General features: G+C 37.4%; 1 protein-coding gene across 4 annotated transcripts in view; it reads right to left on the minus strand.

Annotated features, from left to right (window-relative positions):
- Positions 1 to 18317, minus strand: part of UBR2 (ubiquitin protein ligase E3 component n-recognin 2) — a 123741-nt gene that overhangs the window by 19254 nt on the left and 86170 nt on the right. For all 4 annotated transcript variants that reach the window (XM_061196210.1, XM_061196208.1, XM_061196209.1 and 1 more), the window contains 9 exons: positions 17488 to 17591; positions 16702 to 16780; positions 13641 to 13789; positions 13183 to 13238; positions 9606 to 9702; positions 9281 to 9348; positions 7915 to 8050; positions 7295 to 7385; positions 5796 to 5926 (listed from right to left, as the gene is read on the minus strand). In XM_061196210.1, coding sequence (XP_061052193.1) covers positions 5796 to 5926; positions 7295 to 7385; positions 7915 to 8050; positions 9281 to 9348; positions 9606 to 9702; positions 13183 to 13238; positions 13641 to 13789; positions 16702 to 16780; positions 17488 to 17591 — 911 coding nt within the window. The remainder of the gene's footprint in view (positions 1 to 5795; positions 5927 to 7294; positions 7386 to 7914; positions 8051 to 9280; positions 9349 to 9605; positions 9703 to 13182; positions 13239 to 13640; positions 13790 to 16701; positions 16781 to 17487; positions 17592 to 18317) is intronic.

The raw sequence follows: 18317 nt of genomic DNA on the forward strand, positions 1-18317 counted from the left end.
ACGCACCAACATTCGAATTATAGGGGTCCCAGAAGAAGAAGAGAAAAAGAAAGGGACTGAGAAAATATTTGAAGAGATTATAGTTGAAAACTTCCCTAATATGGGAAAGGAAATAGTTAATCAAGTCCTGGAAGCACAGAGAGTCCCATACAGGATAAATCCAAGGAGAAACACACCAAGACACATATTAATCAAACTATCAAAAATTAAATATAAAGAAAACATATTAAAAGCAGCAAGGGAAAAACAACAGATAACACACAAGGGCATCCCCATAAGGTTAACAGCTGATCTTTCAGCAGAAACGCTGCAAGCCAGAAGGGAGTGGCAGGATATACTTAAAGTGATGAAGGAGAAAAACCTACAACCAAGATTACTCTACCCAGCAAGGATCTCATTCAGATTTGATGGAGAAATTAAAACCTTTACAGACAAGCAAAAGCTGAGAGAGTTCAGCACCACCAAACCAGCTTTACAACAAATGCTAAAGGAACTTCTCTAGGCAAGAAACACAAGAGAAGGAAAACACCTACAATAACAAACCCAAAACATTTAAGAAAATGGGAATAGGAACATACATATCGATAATTACCTTAAATGTAAATGGATTAAATGCTCCCACCAAAAGACACAGACTGGCTGAATGGATACAAAAACAAGACCCATATATATGCTGTCTACAAGAGACCCACTTCAGACCTAGAGACACATACAGACTGAAAGTGAGGGGATGGAAAAAGATATTCCATGCAAATGGAAATCAAAAGAAAGCTGGAGTAGCAATTCTCATATCAGACAAAATAGACTTTAAAATAAAGACAATTACAAGAGACAAAGATGGACACTATATAATGATCAAGGGATCGATCCAAGAGGAAGGTATAACAATTGTAAATATTTATGCACCCAACATAGGAGCACCTCAATACATAAGGCAAATACTAACAGCCATAAAAGGGGAAATCGACAGTAACACAATCATAGTAGGGGACTTTAACACCCCACTTTCACCAATGGACAGATCATCCAAAATGAAAATAAATAAGGAAACACAAGCTTTAAATGATACATTAAACAAGATGGACTTAATTGATATTTATAGGACATTCCACCCAAAAACAACAGAATACACATTTTTCTCAAGTGCTCATGGAACATTCTCCAGGATAGATCATATCTTGGGTCACAAATCAAGCCTTGGTAAATTTAAAAAAATTGAAATCGTATCAAGTATCTTTTCCGACCACAACGCTATGAGACTAGATATCAATTACAGGAAAAGATCTGTAAAAAATACAAACACATGGAGGCTACACAATACACTACTTAATAACGAAGTGATCACTGAAGAAATCAAAGGGGAAATCAAAAAATACCTAGAAACAAATGACAATGGAGACACGACGATCCAAAACCTATGGGATGCAGCAAAAGCAGTTCTAAGAGGGAAGTTTATAGCAATACAAGCCTACATCAAGAAACAGGAAACATCTCGAATAAACAACCTAACCTTGCACCTAAAGCAATTAGAGAAAGAAGAACAAAAAAACCCCAAAGCTAGCAGAAGGAAAGAAATCATAAAGATCAGATCAGAAATAAATGAAAAAGAAATGAAGGAAACAATAGCAAAAATCAATGAAACTAAAAGCTGGTTCTTTGAGAAGATAAACAAAATTGATAAACCATTAGCCAGACTCATCAAGAGAAAAAAGGAGAAGACTCAAATTAATAGAATTAGAAATGAAAAAGGAGAAGTAACCACTGACACTGCAGAAATACAAACGATCATAAGAGATTACTACAAGCAACTCTATGCTAATAAAATGGACAACCTGGAAGAAATGGACAGATTCTTAGAAATGCACAACCTGCTGAGACTGAACCAGGAAGAAATAGAAAATATGAACAGACCAATCACAAGCACTGAAATTGAAACTGTGATTAAAAATCTTCCAACACACAAAAGCCCAGGACCAGATGGCTTCACAGGCGAATTCTATCAAACATTTAGAGAAGAGCTAACACCTATCCTTCTCAAACTCTTCCAAAATATTGCAGAGGGAGGAACACTCCCCAACTCATTCTACGAGGCCACCATCACCCTGATACCAAAACCAGGCAAAGATGTCACAAAGAAAGAAAACTACAGGCCAATATCACTGATGAACATAGATGCAAAAATCCTCAACAAAATACTAGCAAACAGAATCCAACAGCACATTAAAAGGATCATACACCATGATCAAGTGGGGTTTATTCCAGGAATGCAAGGATTCTTCAATATACGCAAATCAATCAACGTGATACATCATATTAACAAATTGAAGGAGAAAAACCATATGATCATCTCAATAGATGCAGAGAAAGCTTTCGACAAAATTCAACACCCATTTATGATAAAAGTCCTGCAGAAAGTAGGCATAGAGGGAACTTTCCTCAACATAATAAAGGCCGTATATGACAAACCCACAGCCAACATTGTCCTCAATGGTGAAAAACTGAAACCATTTCCACTAAGATCAGGAACAAGACAAGGTTGCCCACTCTCACCACTATTATTCAACATAGTTTTGGAAGTGTTAGCCACAGCAATCAGAGACGAAAAAGAAATAAAAGGAATACAAATCGGAAAAGAAGAAGTAAAGCTGTCACTGTTTGCAGATGACATGATACTATACATAGAGAATCCAAAAGATGCTACCAGAAAACTACTAGAGCTAATCAATGAATTTGGTAAAGTAGCAGGATACAAAATTAATGCACAGAAATCTCTTGCATTCCTGTATACTAATGATGAAAAATCTGAAAGTGAAATTAAGAAAACACTCCCGTTTACCATTGCAACAAAAAGAATAAAATACCTAGGAATAAACCTACCTAAGGAGACAAAAGACCTGTATGCAGAAAATTATAGGACACTGATGAAAGAAATTAAAGAGGATACAAATAGATGGAGAGATATACCATGTTCTTGGATTGGAAGAATAAACATTGTGAAAATGACTCTGCTACCCAAAGCAATCTACAGATTCAATGCAATCCCTATCAAACTACCACTGGCATTTTTCACAGAACTAGAACAAAAAATTTCACAATTTGTATGGAAACACAAAAGACCCCGAATAGCCAAAGCAATCTTGAGAACGAAAAATGGAGCTGGAGGAATCAGGCTCCCTGACTTCAGACTATATTACAAAGCTACAGTAATCAAGACAGTTTGGTACTGGCACAAAAACAGAAATATAGATCAATGGAACAGGATAGAAAGCCCAGAGATAAGCCCACGCACATATGGTCACCTTATCTTTGATAAAGGAGGCAAGCATATACAGTGGAGAAAAGACAGCCTCTTCAATAAGTGGTGCTGGGAAAATTGGACAGGTACATGTAAAAGTATGAAATTAGAACACTCCCTAACACCATACACAAAAATAAACTCAAAATGGATTAAAGACCTAAGTGTAAGGCCAGACACTATCAAACTCTTAGAGGAAAACATAGGCAGAACACTGTATGACATAAGTCATAGCAAGATCCTTTTTGACCCAGGTCCTAGAGAAATGGAAATAAAAACACAAATAAACAAATGGGACCTAATGAAACTTAAAAGCTTTTGCACAGCAAAGGAAACCATAAACAAGACCAAAAGACAACCCTCAGAATGGGAGAAAATATTTGCAAATGAAGCAACAGACAAAGGATTAATCTCCAAGATTTACAAGCAGCTCATGCAGCTCAATAACAAAAAAACAAACAACCCAATCCAAAAATGGGCAGAAGACCTAAATAGACATTTCTCCAAAGAAGAGATACAGATTGCCAACAGACACATGAAAGAATGCTCAACATCATTAATCATTAGAGAAATGCAAATCAAAACTACAATGAGGTATCATCTCACACCGGTCAGAATGGCCATCATCAAAAAATCTAGAAACAATAAATGCTGGAGAGGGTGTGGAGAAAAGGGAACACTCTTGCACTGTTGGTGGGAATGTAAATTGATACAGCCACTATGGAGAACAGTATGGAGGTTCCTTAAAAAACTAAAAATAGAACTACCATATGACCCAGCAATCCCACTACTGGGCATATACCCTGAGAAAACCATAATTCAGAAAGAGTCATGTACCAAAATATTCATTGCAGCTCTGTTTACAATAGCCAGGACATGGAAGCAACCTAGGTGTCCATCATCGAATGAATGGATAAAGAAGATGTGGCACATATATACAATGGAATATTACTCAGCCATAAAAAGAAATGAAATGGAGGTGTTTGTAATGAGGTGGATGGAGTTAGAGTCTGTCATACAGAGTGAAGTAAGTCAGAAAGAGAAAAACAAATACAGTATGCTAACACATATATATGGAATCTAAGGGAAAAAAAAAAAAAAAAAAAAGAGGTCATGAAGAACCTAGTGGCAAGATGGGAATAAAGACACAGACCTACTAGAGAATGGACTTGAGGATATGGGGAGGGGGAGGGGTGAGATGTGACAGGGTGAGAGAGTGTCATGGACATATATACACTACCAAATGTAAAATAGATAACTAGTGGGAAGCAGCCGCATAGCACAGGGAGATCAGCTCGGTGCTTTGTGACCACCTAGAGGGGTGGGATAGGGAGGGTGGGAGGGAGGGAGATGCAAGAGGGAAGAGATATGGCAACATATGTATATGTGTAACTGATTCACTTTGTTGTAAAGCAGAAGCTAGCACACCATTGTAAAGCAATTATACTTCAATAAAGATGTTTAAAAAAAAAAAAAAAAAAAAAAAAAAAAAAAAACTAAAAATAGAGCTATCATTTGACCCTGCAATCCCACTCCTGGGCATATATCCAGAGAAAAACATGGTCCGAAAGGATACACACACCCCAATGTTCATTGCAGCACTGTTTACGATAGCCAAGACATGGAAGCAACCTAAATGTCCATCGACAAGAGGATTGGATAAAGCAAATGTAGTACATATATACAATGGAATATTGCTCAGCCATTAAATAGAATGAAATAATGACATTTGTAGCAACATGGATGGACCTAGAGATTGCCATACTGAGTGAAGTCAGTCAGAGAAAGAGAAATATCATATGATATCCCTTATATGTGGAATCTAAAAAGAAATGATACAAAGGAACTTATTTACAAAACGGAAAGAGGCTCATAGACTTAGAGAACAAACTTACGGTTACCGGGGGGAAGGGTGGAGGGAAGGGACAGTCAGGGAGTTTGGGATCGACATGTACACACTGCCATAATTAAAATGGATAACCAACAAGGACCTACTGTATAGCACAGGGAACCCTGCTCAATGTTATGTGGCAGCCTAGATGGGAGGGGAGTTTGGATATATGTATATGTATGGCTGAGTTGCTTTGTTGTGCACCTGAAACTATCACAACATTGTTAATCGGCTATATTCCAATATAAAATCAAAAGTTAAAAAAAAAAAAAGCAACAAAAAACCACACCTGAATTTGTCACTTTTCACTTTTTAAAATCTGAACAACCCAGTTTATGAATAACATACAGTTGAACAATTTTAACATCTGAAAGCAAAACAAGTACATTTTTGTACATGTACAAAATCAGTACATTTACTGACATCCAAATAAAATCAGATATTTACATAAATATGCATCTAATTCTATAATCTGTACATCACCATAGTCAATTAGCTATGACCTAAACTTTTAATAAGTTTTCATTTTTGCAACGCACTTTAATTCTTAACTTGCTAGAGTGAAAGGCTACATACATTTCCTACATTTTGAAAGAAATTAGAAATTACCTTGAATTTCAGGTGGGGAAGGAACTCCATTTAAGTAATGGAAAAACAAAGCAGAACACCTAAGGAAAGGCATGATTCCAGCTCTGACATTCCTCAACAGATGCCAACCAGAGTGCATTTCTTTCAAGGCGCTGTGAAAGAGAAAAATGATAACTGGGAAATGTAATTAAAAAATGGTCATTCTAGTTATAGCACGGTGTGAAAACAGACAACTACTATTTGGAATTGATAGCACGTTGGCTTAAAAGGTATGGGTAGCCCTAACTATTACAGGACGTCAGGTATAATTGGTGATATACCCTCCAATGCTGTTATTAAAATTTATAAAAGTTATATAGCTATATAAAGAGAAAATTTGGAAAATAAAAAAACTATCCATTATTCTATAACCTTATATCAGCAGGTATTACTTTGGCAAACTATTTTCATACTAATCTGTCTTACACAGTTGTACTTGTAACATATAAAATTTAAAATTAACATGATTTTCAGATCATAAACCATAATTTTACTGGAATTTTAATATTCTGGATAACATCAATCATAACCTACACTAAATTACTTCCCTGTAAGCAAACTCTTAGATTGCTTTAAATTCTTTGCTAATATAAATAATATCAGTGTACATCTTTATGTCTATAGGTTTTTCTATATGTTGGATTATTCTGCTAGTGTGGATTCTCAGAAATGGGATAACTTAGTCAAAGAACAAACAGTATGGTTCTTGACATATACTGTTAGAAAGCCAAGTGAAGGAACTTATCTGGTGGCTCAGTGGTTAAGAATCTGCCTCCCAATGCAGGGGACACGGGTTCAAGCCCTGGTCTGGGAAGATCCCACATGCCCCGGAGCAACTAGGCCCATGCGCCACAGCTACTGAGCCTGTGCTCTAGAGCCCGCAAGCCACAACTACTGAGCTGGCACGCCACAACTACTGAAGCCCACATGCCCTAGAACCCGTGCGCTGCAACTACTGAGCCCACGTGCCGCAACTACTGAAGCCTGTGTGCTGCAACTACTGAAGCCCGTGTGACTAGAGCCAGTGCACCACAACAAAAGAAGCCACTGCAATGAGAAGCCCGTGCACCACAAGGAAGAGCAGGCCCCGCTCGCCGCAATTAAAGAAAGTCCGCACGCAGCAACGAAGACCCAACACAGCCAAAAATAAAAAAAAAAAAAAAGGAAAGCCAAGTGAAACTGTCGTAACCAAATCACAATGACTCCAATAACATGAGGTTCTAAGAATGTCACTGCACTCCTGCCAGCCCTGGATATACCTTAAAAATGTGTGGGAAGTGCTGTATATTACTCCTCTCTCAGAGATTTCCAATCATGTTAGTACATTAAAAGTTGAGAAGTCCTGCAGGTCACTCCCCCATCTCTTATTTTAAACATGTCAACAGACAGCAATTTCCCTTATTTAACAAATGAATTCGTTTTTCATACTACCACCTCCTAATATTTGGGAACTGCCTATCATGTAAAGATTACGACCTCACCTTCCTGTATACTGGTGAAGTGTTTTATACAAAGCAAGAACTGCTAATTCTTCTTCCCCAGAAGCATTTTCTTGATCCATGCCATTCTCTTCTGAAAGATAAGGCAATATTAGTACTCTGTATTTGCCTACTAAGTGGATTGATGACCACACCATTTAAGCACTCAAATATATTCATACACTCACATGTAATATGAAAACACTCCCACAAAACACACAGAACTTTAATCCCTCAGGTCGGAACACAGTATTGATCTCCATCCTAACAAGGAGCCCCTTAGGGAGAAGAAGCCAAAGTGCCTCAGGGTGCCAGGCAGCAAGCGGTGAGTAAAATCTGCTAAATATACAGCCTGTGGTACTCAAATATTACTAAACTTATGAAATAAAAAAATAAGTAAAAACATTCACATCACTAAGGTTTTTAACAGAAGGGAAATTGTTTCAAAAATTTTCACATGAGGATAAACAGGATTTTACTGTTTATTTTACTAATTACTACTACAAGTAGCCTAATTATAGTTTATATATTACTCTCATCCAAGCACCTTTTCCTTTAGTACTTTTTTTTTAAACTGAAAAAACTCCAGTACTTCCTTCAAGAATCTGACAAAAAGGAGTTACCTGTACATGAGGTAAGTAAGATCTGTATGATGTGTGCCATAGTAACCAGATGGAAAATGTGAAGGTCCCCAGTGCCAAGGCTGATCCCTGAAAAATCTTGACACTGCAATGCCGGGAAGGCGAGCACCAAGCCCACCTGGATACCAAATACAGAAGGTCAGACAGAGCACCTTTCCTTTCACAGCTGAACACGTTTCCATTTTCTTAATGTGATCTCTTTGTGAGCTCAGTCCCTCCCCTTAGGAAATCTCTGTTCTTAAAGGGTACACACGTTAGAAATTCCACTAGGATTGACTAAATTAGAGCGTTATTATTTCACTTGATGGGCATTATTATTTCGTTTATCCAGTGATTCCCCTATATATAGTTTATTGTTAATAATAACAAAAATAAAACTTGAAATCTTTCTAGGTAGTGAGCAATGGAAAAAGCATGAGTTTTGGACCCACAAAGATCTAGGTATGAATCCAAGATCCTCTTATGAACCTTTTAGACAATTCCTTTGAGTCTCAGTTTCCCTGTTGGTAAGCTGGCGATAATATACGTGTTTTTAATACCTCAGTAATAAGGATGTAAGGACTAAATGAAGATGAATGTGAAAGCAGTCAGGTATACAATAAATGCTAGCTCTCTTGTTAGCCTCCTGCTGCCTGTATGGTGGTGTCAGTGGTGGTGGTTTTCAGAGGAGCAATGGGAACAATAACAATGGCTAACATTTACTAGGGACACATTGCTCTAAGCTCTTTACATTGATTATCCCATTGAGTTTTGACACAGTTATATCAGGTAGGTATTAACCAACTTACAGGCACAGAATATGATGCCCAAAGAGATTAAGGGGGCAGCACTTGGGGCTGCTGTGCGTGGTGGTACAGTCAGTGTCCTGAGTAAGGGGACCTGGTTGAGGTGGGGCTGAACTTCAGCCACCCACCGCCTGGCCAGTGCTGACCTGGCACCACCCGCACCTGCTCAGAAGACATGACTTTCCCTAAATCACACAAAGAGACTGTTGCTAAGTAGTGTTACCAGAGGGCTGTATCTGCCCCAAAGCACCGTATGGGTTGGCAGCAGCCCTTACATTACTAGTGTTTTTTACTTCTCTATAGTGAAAAGCATAGAGAGGTTACATTACTGACCTCAGCCACAAGGCAAAAAGAAGACAGATTGGATTAGACACCCAGGTCAAGTCTCTCAACTGGATTCCTTAACATTTTCTTTTTGAGGATCTTCAGAAAAGAATTATACTCAGAAGTAGTAAGAATAATAGGTGATAATTCCTCTTGTCTGCCTCTGCATTACTCATCAAGTCTAAGATAAAGCTATATAATATGATAAAAATTTCAAACACAAATTACAAGATACCCACCAATAAATGAAACATGTCGATATCTAATATGCATGGAAGGTCTCCGTGGTTGTCACCAGGCACCAATGCTAATGTTTAAAGAAAAATACATGAGCACATATTATATGTCAATGTAAGTATTAAATTATTTTAAAAATGCATATAATCTAGTTTAAATTTATTTTTTGCAAGCTATATATGAATTCATGAGCTAGAACTTGTATATAAGACAAACAGTATTACCAAAATATTTCTTTCAAAATGGAGGGAAGTTTCACCACTAAAAACAAAACTACAGAAGATGAGAAATTATCATAACATATATGGTACATGTATTAATACTCACATGCAAAAAGTTTACAAAAGTGTCCTTGTACCACTGAAAGTGATGCCACTGTCCAATGTGCTGCAGCAAATCTTGTTAGTGACCTAAGACAGTCATCCTGAAATAAAGAGACGACAAAATTAACAAAGAAGCCAGCATGTGAAGTAGTTCTCCTCTTTCAGGAATGTTAGTTCAAAGCACAGTTAGCTGAAGTAAAGCTGGATGTACAATGAAATCTCTAGATGGTATGGAACTGAATCTATGACATCTTTAATGGCATGTCTCTAACATGGAATGCATGGAACGGAAAATATCTAATTGTATGCTGAATAAAACAAGGCTATCTCCTGTTACCATGCTGTTAGTTCTCTGTGGAAAAGTTAAGAAGGACACATGCCTCAAGACAGACAGCAAACAAAAGAGACTCCCAGGAATGTGATGCAGTATTTCTTTATATTTAGTCTAAATAAATACTCTAAAATGTGGGAAACACTTCAAATACTGGGGAAACTACGTGCAAGAAGATGGTTGTACAAATCAGGGTGTCTGTAAACATCAAAAACTGTTATGGAGACTATGTAGGAACAATGAGAAAACTCTTAATGTAAAGTGAAGAACAGAGTAGAAACAAAACTACATGTAAATATCTATTATAATAAAGTATAAACATGTTAATGAAAAAGACAGATGGGTGATTGACTGAAGTTTTTTCTTCCTGCTTAATTCTCTATTTTCTAAATTTTTTGTAATGTTGTTTGGTTCAATAGATATTGAGGACCTACCATACGCTAGTCTTGGTTTTGAAGATCTCAAAATGAAAACTCACTCCCCCACCCCCTGCTCTCAAGGAGCTCACAGCCTTGAGGGTGGGAAGGAAAAGAAAAGGGGGGGAGGGGACAGCTAAAGGAGGCAGCATCACAGATGAGGTATACCCCACTTCATGGCTCAGAAATTTCCCAGTGAAGGCAAAGCTTGAAGAACTTCTTAAAGAGGAGTCATCTGCTTAGGGCACTCGAGCAGAGGCAAAAGACTGGGACTAGCATTTGGGGACCAGTAATGATTCTGCAATCCTGGCCCATGGATGTGGGGATTGGCAGGAGGTGAGTGATAATGGAGAAGTAACATTTAAGAGAGATGATCAGGGTTACTTTTTAGAGAACCTCTCTGATAATATATTAGGAGAGAGTGAGATTCAGGGTAGAGACAGTTACAATAATCTAGGCAAGAAAAGATATAGGGGCTGAACCAAATCAGCAGAAGTAGGAATGGAAGAACTAGGACAAATATGCAGGAGAGAAATTCAACTAACTCTGCTGATCAATTGGATACGAACATCCAGACCAAATGATGCATCCAAAAGGACTTGCAAGTTTCTGGCTTGGTCACCTGGATGGACAGTGGTGATATTAACTAAGACTCTAAATATAGGAAGAAAAATTAATTTGGATTGTTCAGTTTGAGGTATCTTTAGGAGATCCAGGTGAAAAAATGAAACAGGCACTGAGAGATAATAGATCTGGTTTAGAGATAAACAGGTGGGAATCATTTGGATATAACTGGAATCAGAGACATAGATGGGGCTGACCAGGGAAGAGTATCAGATGATTGAGTCATGGGCCAAACTCTGGGGGTTTAAAATAACATTTACAGCACAAAGGAGGGAAAGCAGACAGAGAAGGAGCCGCCAGAAAGGTAGGGAGAAAACCAGGAATGTCACAGAAATCAAGAGAGAAAATGAGTTTCAGAAAGAAGTAGTTATCAGAATTAAGTAAATAGAATGTCAAATAAGGGCTGAAAAATGCCCACTCACAATGATAATGAGATCATTTGGTGAACTTGGCAAGAGGTGTTTCCGAAAAGTGAGAAAGTGTTGGCGAGGGGTGGTGGTGGTGAAGCCAAACTGCAGGGAGTTGAAAAGTGAAGAGTTAGCAAGAAATTGGAGCCAGAGTATACATTATTGTTTAAAGACGTTTCGCTGTGTATAAAATTTCTCTTAGGATGTGAAGTGAAATTAAAAACTGTAGGTGCTATTTATCTGTATTTAAACATTTTTCATTGCATGGTGAAATAAGTGAAATATGCTTTAAAATGGCTTGCTTGGTCATAAAAAGGAATGAAAAAGCTAGGGTGATAGAAGATAATATTGAGGGCAAGAGTAAGAGGAGGAATAATGGAGCACACTTGTGAACAGGGCAAGTGCCAGGAGTGAAAGAGGTAGAAGAAGGGATAACTGATGGAGAGGGGATGGATTCCAAACAATAGATGGAAAGATAAGCTACTTTTCCCGGAGGTCCCTTATCCTCTGATATAGGAGGGAAAGGTCAGTGGAGAGGTACGTAAATTTGAAAAGCGGAAGTCAAAAAATAGAATGAGTTCGTCCCTAATGGCTATATACTTTAAAAAATTAAATTTCTCTTATGAACGTAGAAAAAAACTTAGATAAAATATTAGCAAATCAAATATAATCATATACAAAAAGGATACTCTACATGACCAAGTTGGGATTATTTCAGGAATGCAAGGTTGCTTTAACAATCAATATAAACAGATTACACAAAATCATATTAGCAGAAAAATAGATGAAGAGCCAACAGTGTACCAAAGAGGCAGAGTGAAGTACACAGAATCAAGAAAATGTGTAAGAACTGCCTTAAAAACCAGACAAAATAAACTCTATTCTATACATTTGTGATTGCCTTTTCAATATCAGCATACTTACCAACTCTTATTTACTGTAGCAAAAGAATGTCAGTCAACATTGATAGTCATATCCCAATCCATCATATATCACAGTTAAGAATACAGGGAAATGCTATTCTGCTGATTTACCACAAAGATACAATTCAGGGCAGTTTTAATACCAGGGTCTACTCCTACATATTCCAATTTAATAAGTCAAAGTGACCAGGTATCTGTATTTTTAAAAAACTCCAAAGAGTTATTAGGGCTCTTACATCAGTGGTTCTCAATCCTGGCTTCGGGGTGGGGGGAAGCTTTTAAAAAAATATTAATGCCTGGGGCCTATCTCCAGAGACTCTGATTTAACTGACCCATAGTAGGGCCTAGGCACTTTCAAAAGCTCCCCAGGTGATTCTACGTGAATAAAATTACATGCACTTTTATAAGTTTGAATGGTTAAGTAGTAGAAGAAGCTGACACTAGCTACCTTGTAAAAATTAGCAAGCTTTAATTGTATATTCCTTCACTTTTCTAGGGATTAAATGTACTGTTTTGACATTAATTTGTACGTATTTACACGTTGCTTAAAATGGGTAGTCAAATGTGGTAGAGGGTATGTTTTGATCTCTATTTCCAACTACGGCACTAAAAATTCAAGAACAAGCACTTTGTTTTTAGTTCCCCATCCCCCCATCTTTTCACATGTTTAACCAAAAGAGATGAAGTCTATTTAAAAGAAAAATAATGAAAAATTAAATTATAAACATTACGCCTTCAGTATTGTTACAGAAAATGGGTTTTACCTCAAAAGGAGTGAACCTATGCTTAAATAACCATTTCAGGTTTTTTGGATTAAAAAAAGCAGAACAATCTAATTTCTACTCCACCATTCCATGAATTGAGTAAACTGATAACTTACCAGTCTGCAAGGCAAAGGACTGAACAACGGTTTATCTTCATCACTTAAAATTCTTTCTGAGGATTAAAAATGGTAAATTTTATGTTTTGTACATTTTATTACAAGTTTAAAAAAAAGTAAAAAAAGATTCTTTCTCCCGAAAGCACAATATTGTCAGGTTTTAAAATCTTTAAGTCATTTCACAAGAATTAACTTTGAGTAAGAAGTAAAAATGAGGAAACATTCCCTTAACTGACAAGAAGCTATAACCACCACTAAAATGAGTTCTCTGTTGCTGTGGTTAATTTATAAGCTGTCAATCTAATATTTTGTCAGCACACTACATTTCCTGCTTCAAAGTCTTTATATTATTTGATATTGTTGCCCACTTTAAACATCTCTGTTTAAATACAGGATTCTACACACAACTCATGTCAATGTATGCTTGAGATTTAAAGACACAACTCTGAATCTCTTACCTATGCTTTGGATGGTGTACGCACAACTACCCCAGCACATTATGGGGACACGGGGATCCTCTTCATTGGGATGAACCTTTAGTCCCACCTTATAAGTAGCAGTTCCAAATGTTGTTAGCATTTCTTTTATGCTTTCAGAATAAGGATTCCTGAAGTGAACATGTACAGGATTAGCTCAAAACAACGTGCTCACATCAATCAAAGGGCTCAGTTTCTTAACAGCTATTTTCTATGTTGGAATTGAACCACTGAAACTACCTAAAGATAGTGGTATGAAAAGGGGGAATGAAAGACATGCAAACGGTCCCTGCCTGAGAGGGGTTATGCTCTACTTGGGTTGGCAGCAGTGAGGCACAGGCCTGAAAACAAGGTATTAGGGTGAAGGTCTACACACTGAACTATTGGATCCTGGACCTCTTCCCCATCTCAAGAACATCAGCAACGTGTACCCACTGCCATAGATTTTAGTTTCTCCAGTGAAGAATTCTCAGGAAAAGTCATTTTTACACATTGACATTTGGGGGTCCCAAGTGAAAGACTGGCGGGGCCTGATCACCTCATTGTGAGGCTCATAGGTCAGCAAGCTCCAACCTGCCCACCAGGTATCCAGTGAGCTTCTTAGTGCCTTGTTCTTGAAGTCACCCAAGGACCAATAAACACTTAAGAAAAGAATCAAATATCAAAGACATAAACACCAAAATAAGCAGAAAAAAGGAACTCAGGGAAAACAGAGACAGGGTAGCAAACAACCAATTTATAAAAAAATTAGGGGACTTCCCTGGTGGCGCAGTGGTTAAGAATCTGCCTGCCAATGCAGGGGACACGGGTTCAATCCCTGGTCCGGGAAGATCCCACATGCCGTGGAGCAACTAAGCCTGTGCGCCACAAATACTGAGCCTGCGCTCTAGAGCCCACGAGCCACAACTACTAAGCCTGCGTGCCACAACTACTGAAGCCCATGGGCTTAAAGCCTGTGCTCTGGAACAAGAGAAATCACCACAATGAGAAGTCCGCACACCGCAACGAAGAATAGCCCCTGCTCGCCGCAACTAGAGAAAGCCCGTGTGCAGCAGTGAAGACCCAATGCAGCCACACATACATACCTACATAAATAAATAAATAAATAAATAAATAAATAAATAAATAAATAAATAAATAAATAAATAAATAAATAAGGGGATCAGTTCAAGAGGGCCAAGAATGAACTAACAGTAGGACTACCTCAAAGAATGGAAAAACCAAGAGGAGAAAATTATCTAAGGAACAAAATAAAACATTCCCCAACCTGAAGGGTATGAATCTTCAAAGAGCCTGTTGAAAATGTGGCGAAATGAATGAAGACTCACATACCAAGGAATATCACAGAGAAATTTCAGAACATTGGTAATTAACAAGACAATAACAACAGTTTCCAGAAGTAATAAAGTTACAAAGGAACAGGAATCAGAATGGTGTTAATTTCTCAGTGGGTGCTAGAAGTCAGTAAACACTGCCTTCAAAATCTAGATGTAAAGTTACTTCCAACCTATAATTCTATACCCAAACCATCCATCAAGCATATGTATACAATAATAAATGTATTTTCAGACATGGAAAATTTAACACCCAGGCACCTTTTCTTAGGAATCTGCTGAGAGATGCAACATGAGGGAGTAAATTAAGAAAGGAAGGAGAGGACTTCCCCAGTGGTCCAGTGGTTAAGATTCCGCACTCCCAAAGCAGGGGGCGTGGGTTCAATCACTGGTCAGGGAACTAAAATCCCACATGCCACAGGTGCGGCCAAAAAAAAAAGAGAGAGAGAAGGATACAAGATCTGGCAAACAAGAGGAGCAGGGCTAGGGGAAGTCTCAGGGTGACAGCTGTGCCCTGTCCTGATTGGCGTGGGAGGGCAAAGGCTGTGGGAGGAGGGCTCCAGGAAGGAAGATCATCTGATAAATCTGAGCACTGATAACTACTGCTAGGCATCTGACAGGTCTATTGCAACGTTTAGGGGAAAAAAAAGTATTATATACATAGAAAACCAAGTATATGAAAAAAAATAAGGTAATTATTAACCACAGGAAAACAAAATTGTATAAGAAAGGAAATTCAATACACAACTTATCAGTAGAAACAATTATAATATAAAAACTGACAAATGATTTAACCAAAAATTGTGAAATAACTCTATAGGTAGACTGGCGAGGAATAGTGAATAGGGTAGATGTCAAAGTTGAATCCTAAATTACTAGTCAACAGAAAGATACTGTTTAAAAAAATAATAAATCAAGACACAGCTGACTAAGCATTTTAATTAGAAATATGGAAGTACATAGCAGAAGAAACAAAATGACAGGATTGGGGATAGGGAGGAGGAATTTGAGAGGCACAGGACTGATGTTCTTTCTGTTTAAGCCCTCCAGTAGTATTTTTACTGAGTAATTTAGTATTTGCCAGGCACAGCTTCCAGGTAATGTTAAATGTATTGTCACTTTATCTTTATAACACATATGAGGTAGATATTATTATCTTCCCTTTACAAATGAGGAAACTGAGTGAGGTACAGAGAGGTCAAGCAATTTGCACAAAGTTGCACAGCTTATAAGCAGTGGTGCTGGAACTGAACAAAAGCAGTCTAGCTCTAGAATCTGGGTTATACCTTGTAACTTACTGGCTATGGGTAAAATTGGGCTGAAAACACTCTGGTTTTGGTTCTGAGTTACTAAGAGGTTGGTGGGGCCATAAACAGAAAACAGAAGTCAGAAGGAAGCATGGGCTTTGGTGGGGGAGCTGAGCAGCTTAGGTTTAGATGTACTGATGAGGTGTTGTCAAGGAGAGCCAGATAAAGGGGTGTAGGAGGGAGTCAGGAACATAGACTAGGAGAGGTTTGTGAGAATTAAACATGCCATGTAGTTCTTAGGTTTTTATCAATACACCTGCAGTAAATATTCTTAAGTCTCAGAATTCAAGATCAGTGTCCTATAACATTTTGCTCCCTAACTTGACAAACGATATTCTTACTAACTGCTCACTTAATTTTTCATTTCAAGTGGGCCAAATTTAAAAGGAATAATATACTCACTTAGGATGAAAATCAGGCCTAAATCCTTCAGGGAGCTGCAATTCATCCACATTTTCTAAATTCTTTGATAAGGTAGTATCTACAGAAACAAGCATTTTATACTATTATTCTTTAGTCCACAATATTTCTATAAATTTCAGTCATAAATTTCATTCTGAATTTAGGTCAAAGAAATTAAAAACAATGGGAAAAATTCCCATTAATGAAAACCAGTATAATATATATTCAAAGCATGAGAAACACTATTGCTCTGGATGACCTAGGTACCTTCTTCAGTCACCTGTGCTTCTCCTGAAAGTAAAGCCACTGGAATGTAGCTAGGGAAGGTAAGAAAAGGAAGAGTATGCTGTTTTGTTTCCTTATAAACCAATGGTATAAATTCTGCTCAGACTGCTTTCCCTCAAGGTCGGAAGTGCAGTGCATGTCTATCAAACTTGGGAAGCCCTTGGTAATGCCAACAATATAGTGAGTCAGCCCACAGAGAATAAAGCCAGCTCTTCCATACTCAGTTACATCTCCCCCACCCCCAGAAGCTCTTCAATAAAATGGGGGAGTAAGTGAGAAGTATTTATCATAAACTTCACATGAGCGTGTGTGTTTTCAAGGAATAAGGAGTAATGTAGCAGATTCAAATTTAGTTCATTAAGACAAAGAAAATTAGAGAAAGTCAAATTTTAAAGTGAGAGGTTTCACTTTTAAAATATTTTAAAACAATTTATTCTGAAACTATATTTCCCAATGGTCTCAGACGTTAGGGAAAAATGAAAGCAGGTTATCAGAACTTACTAGGAGTATTTTCTTCTTTCCTAAGAACCTGTAATGCTTTTATTTGCTGAGATATTGTTCTAATCCACTGAGTCAGATTTGGTTGGTCTGAAAAATGTAACCTGCTAGAAAAGATTATAGAGAGTGTTTAGTATTCTGTTGCTGCTTAGTTTAAGATACAAAAAGACTCCTTAAATGATCACAGGTATATTTTAGACACACTTCAAATATTAAAAAAACAAAAAAACAATAAAAAAACCTAGGGGAAAATTTGTTGCTTTTTAAAAAGTCAGAATAGATATTTACCAATGGAAATGAAAATACATTATTTGTCAATATGATGCTAATAATTATTAGCACCACAGTGAATTATTTGTCAAATATTTCACTTTTTTGGTACTGGAATTTATTAGTATTTCTTAAATATCACAATCACCACACCACGGACACTATTTATTGAGTGCTTATTATGTTGCAAGCACTTAGTTATGTTGTAAGCATTTTACAGTATTATATTTAATCCTCAGAATCTTCTTAATGAAATAGGTTATATTATTGTCCCCATTTTACAGATGAGGAAACTGAGGTTTAGAGCTATGTTACTTGACTAAGGCCATATATGGGACAGATGTGGCATTCAAACCCAGCTATATCAGACTCCACAGCCTGTGTTCTTTTAACAAATGTGCCGTAACTGACTCTCCTGGGAAAAAAAGCAAAACCTGAACCACAAAAGTGATTGTTTTCTCCTTACATGCAGAGAATTCTTAATCTAACAATGACTAATTTCTTTACCAGTTCAAATGCAGGTATAAGTCAGCACCATGATATGCTTTTTTGATTAAAAAGCA

The sequence above is a fragment of the Eubalaena glacialis genome, chromosome 7 (assembly GCF_028564815.1).
Source record: "Eubalaena glacialis isolate mEubGla1 chromosome 7, mEubGla1.1.hap2.+ XY, whole genome shotgun sequence".
NCBI lineage: Eukaryota > Metazoa > Chordata > Mammalia > Artiodactyla > Balaenidae > Eubalaena > Eubalaena glacialis.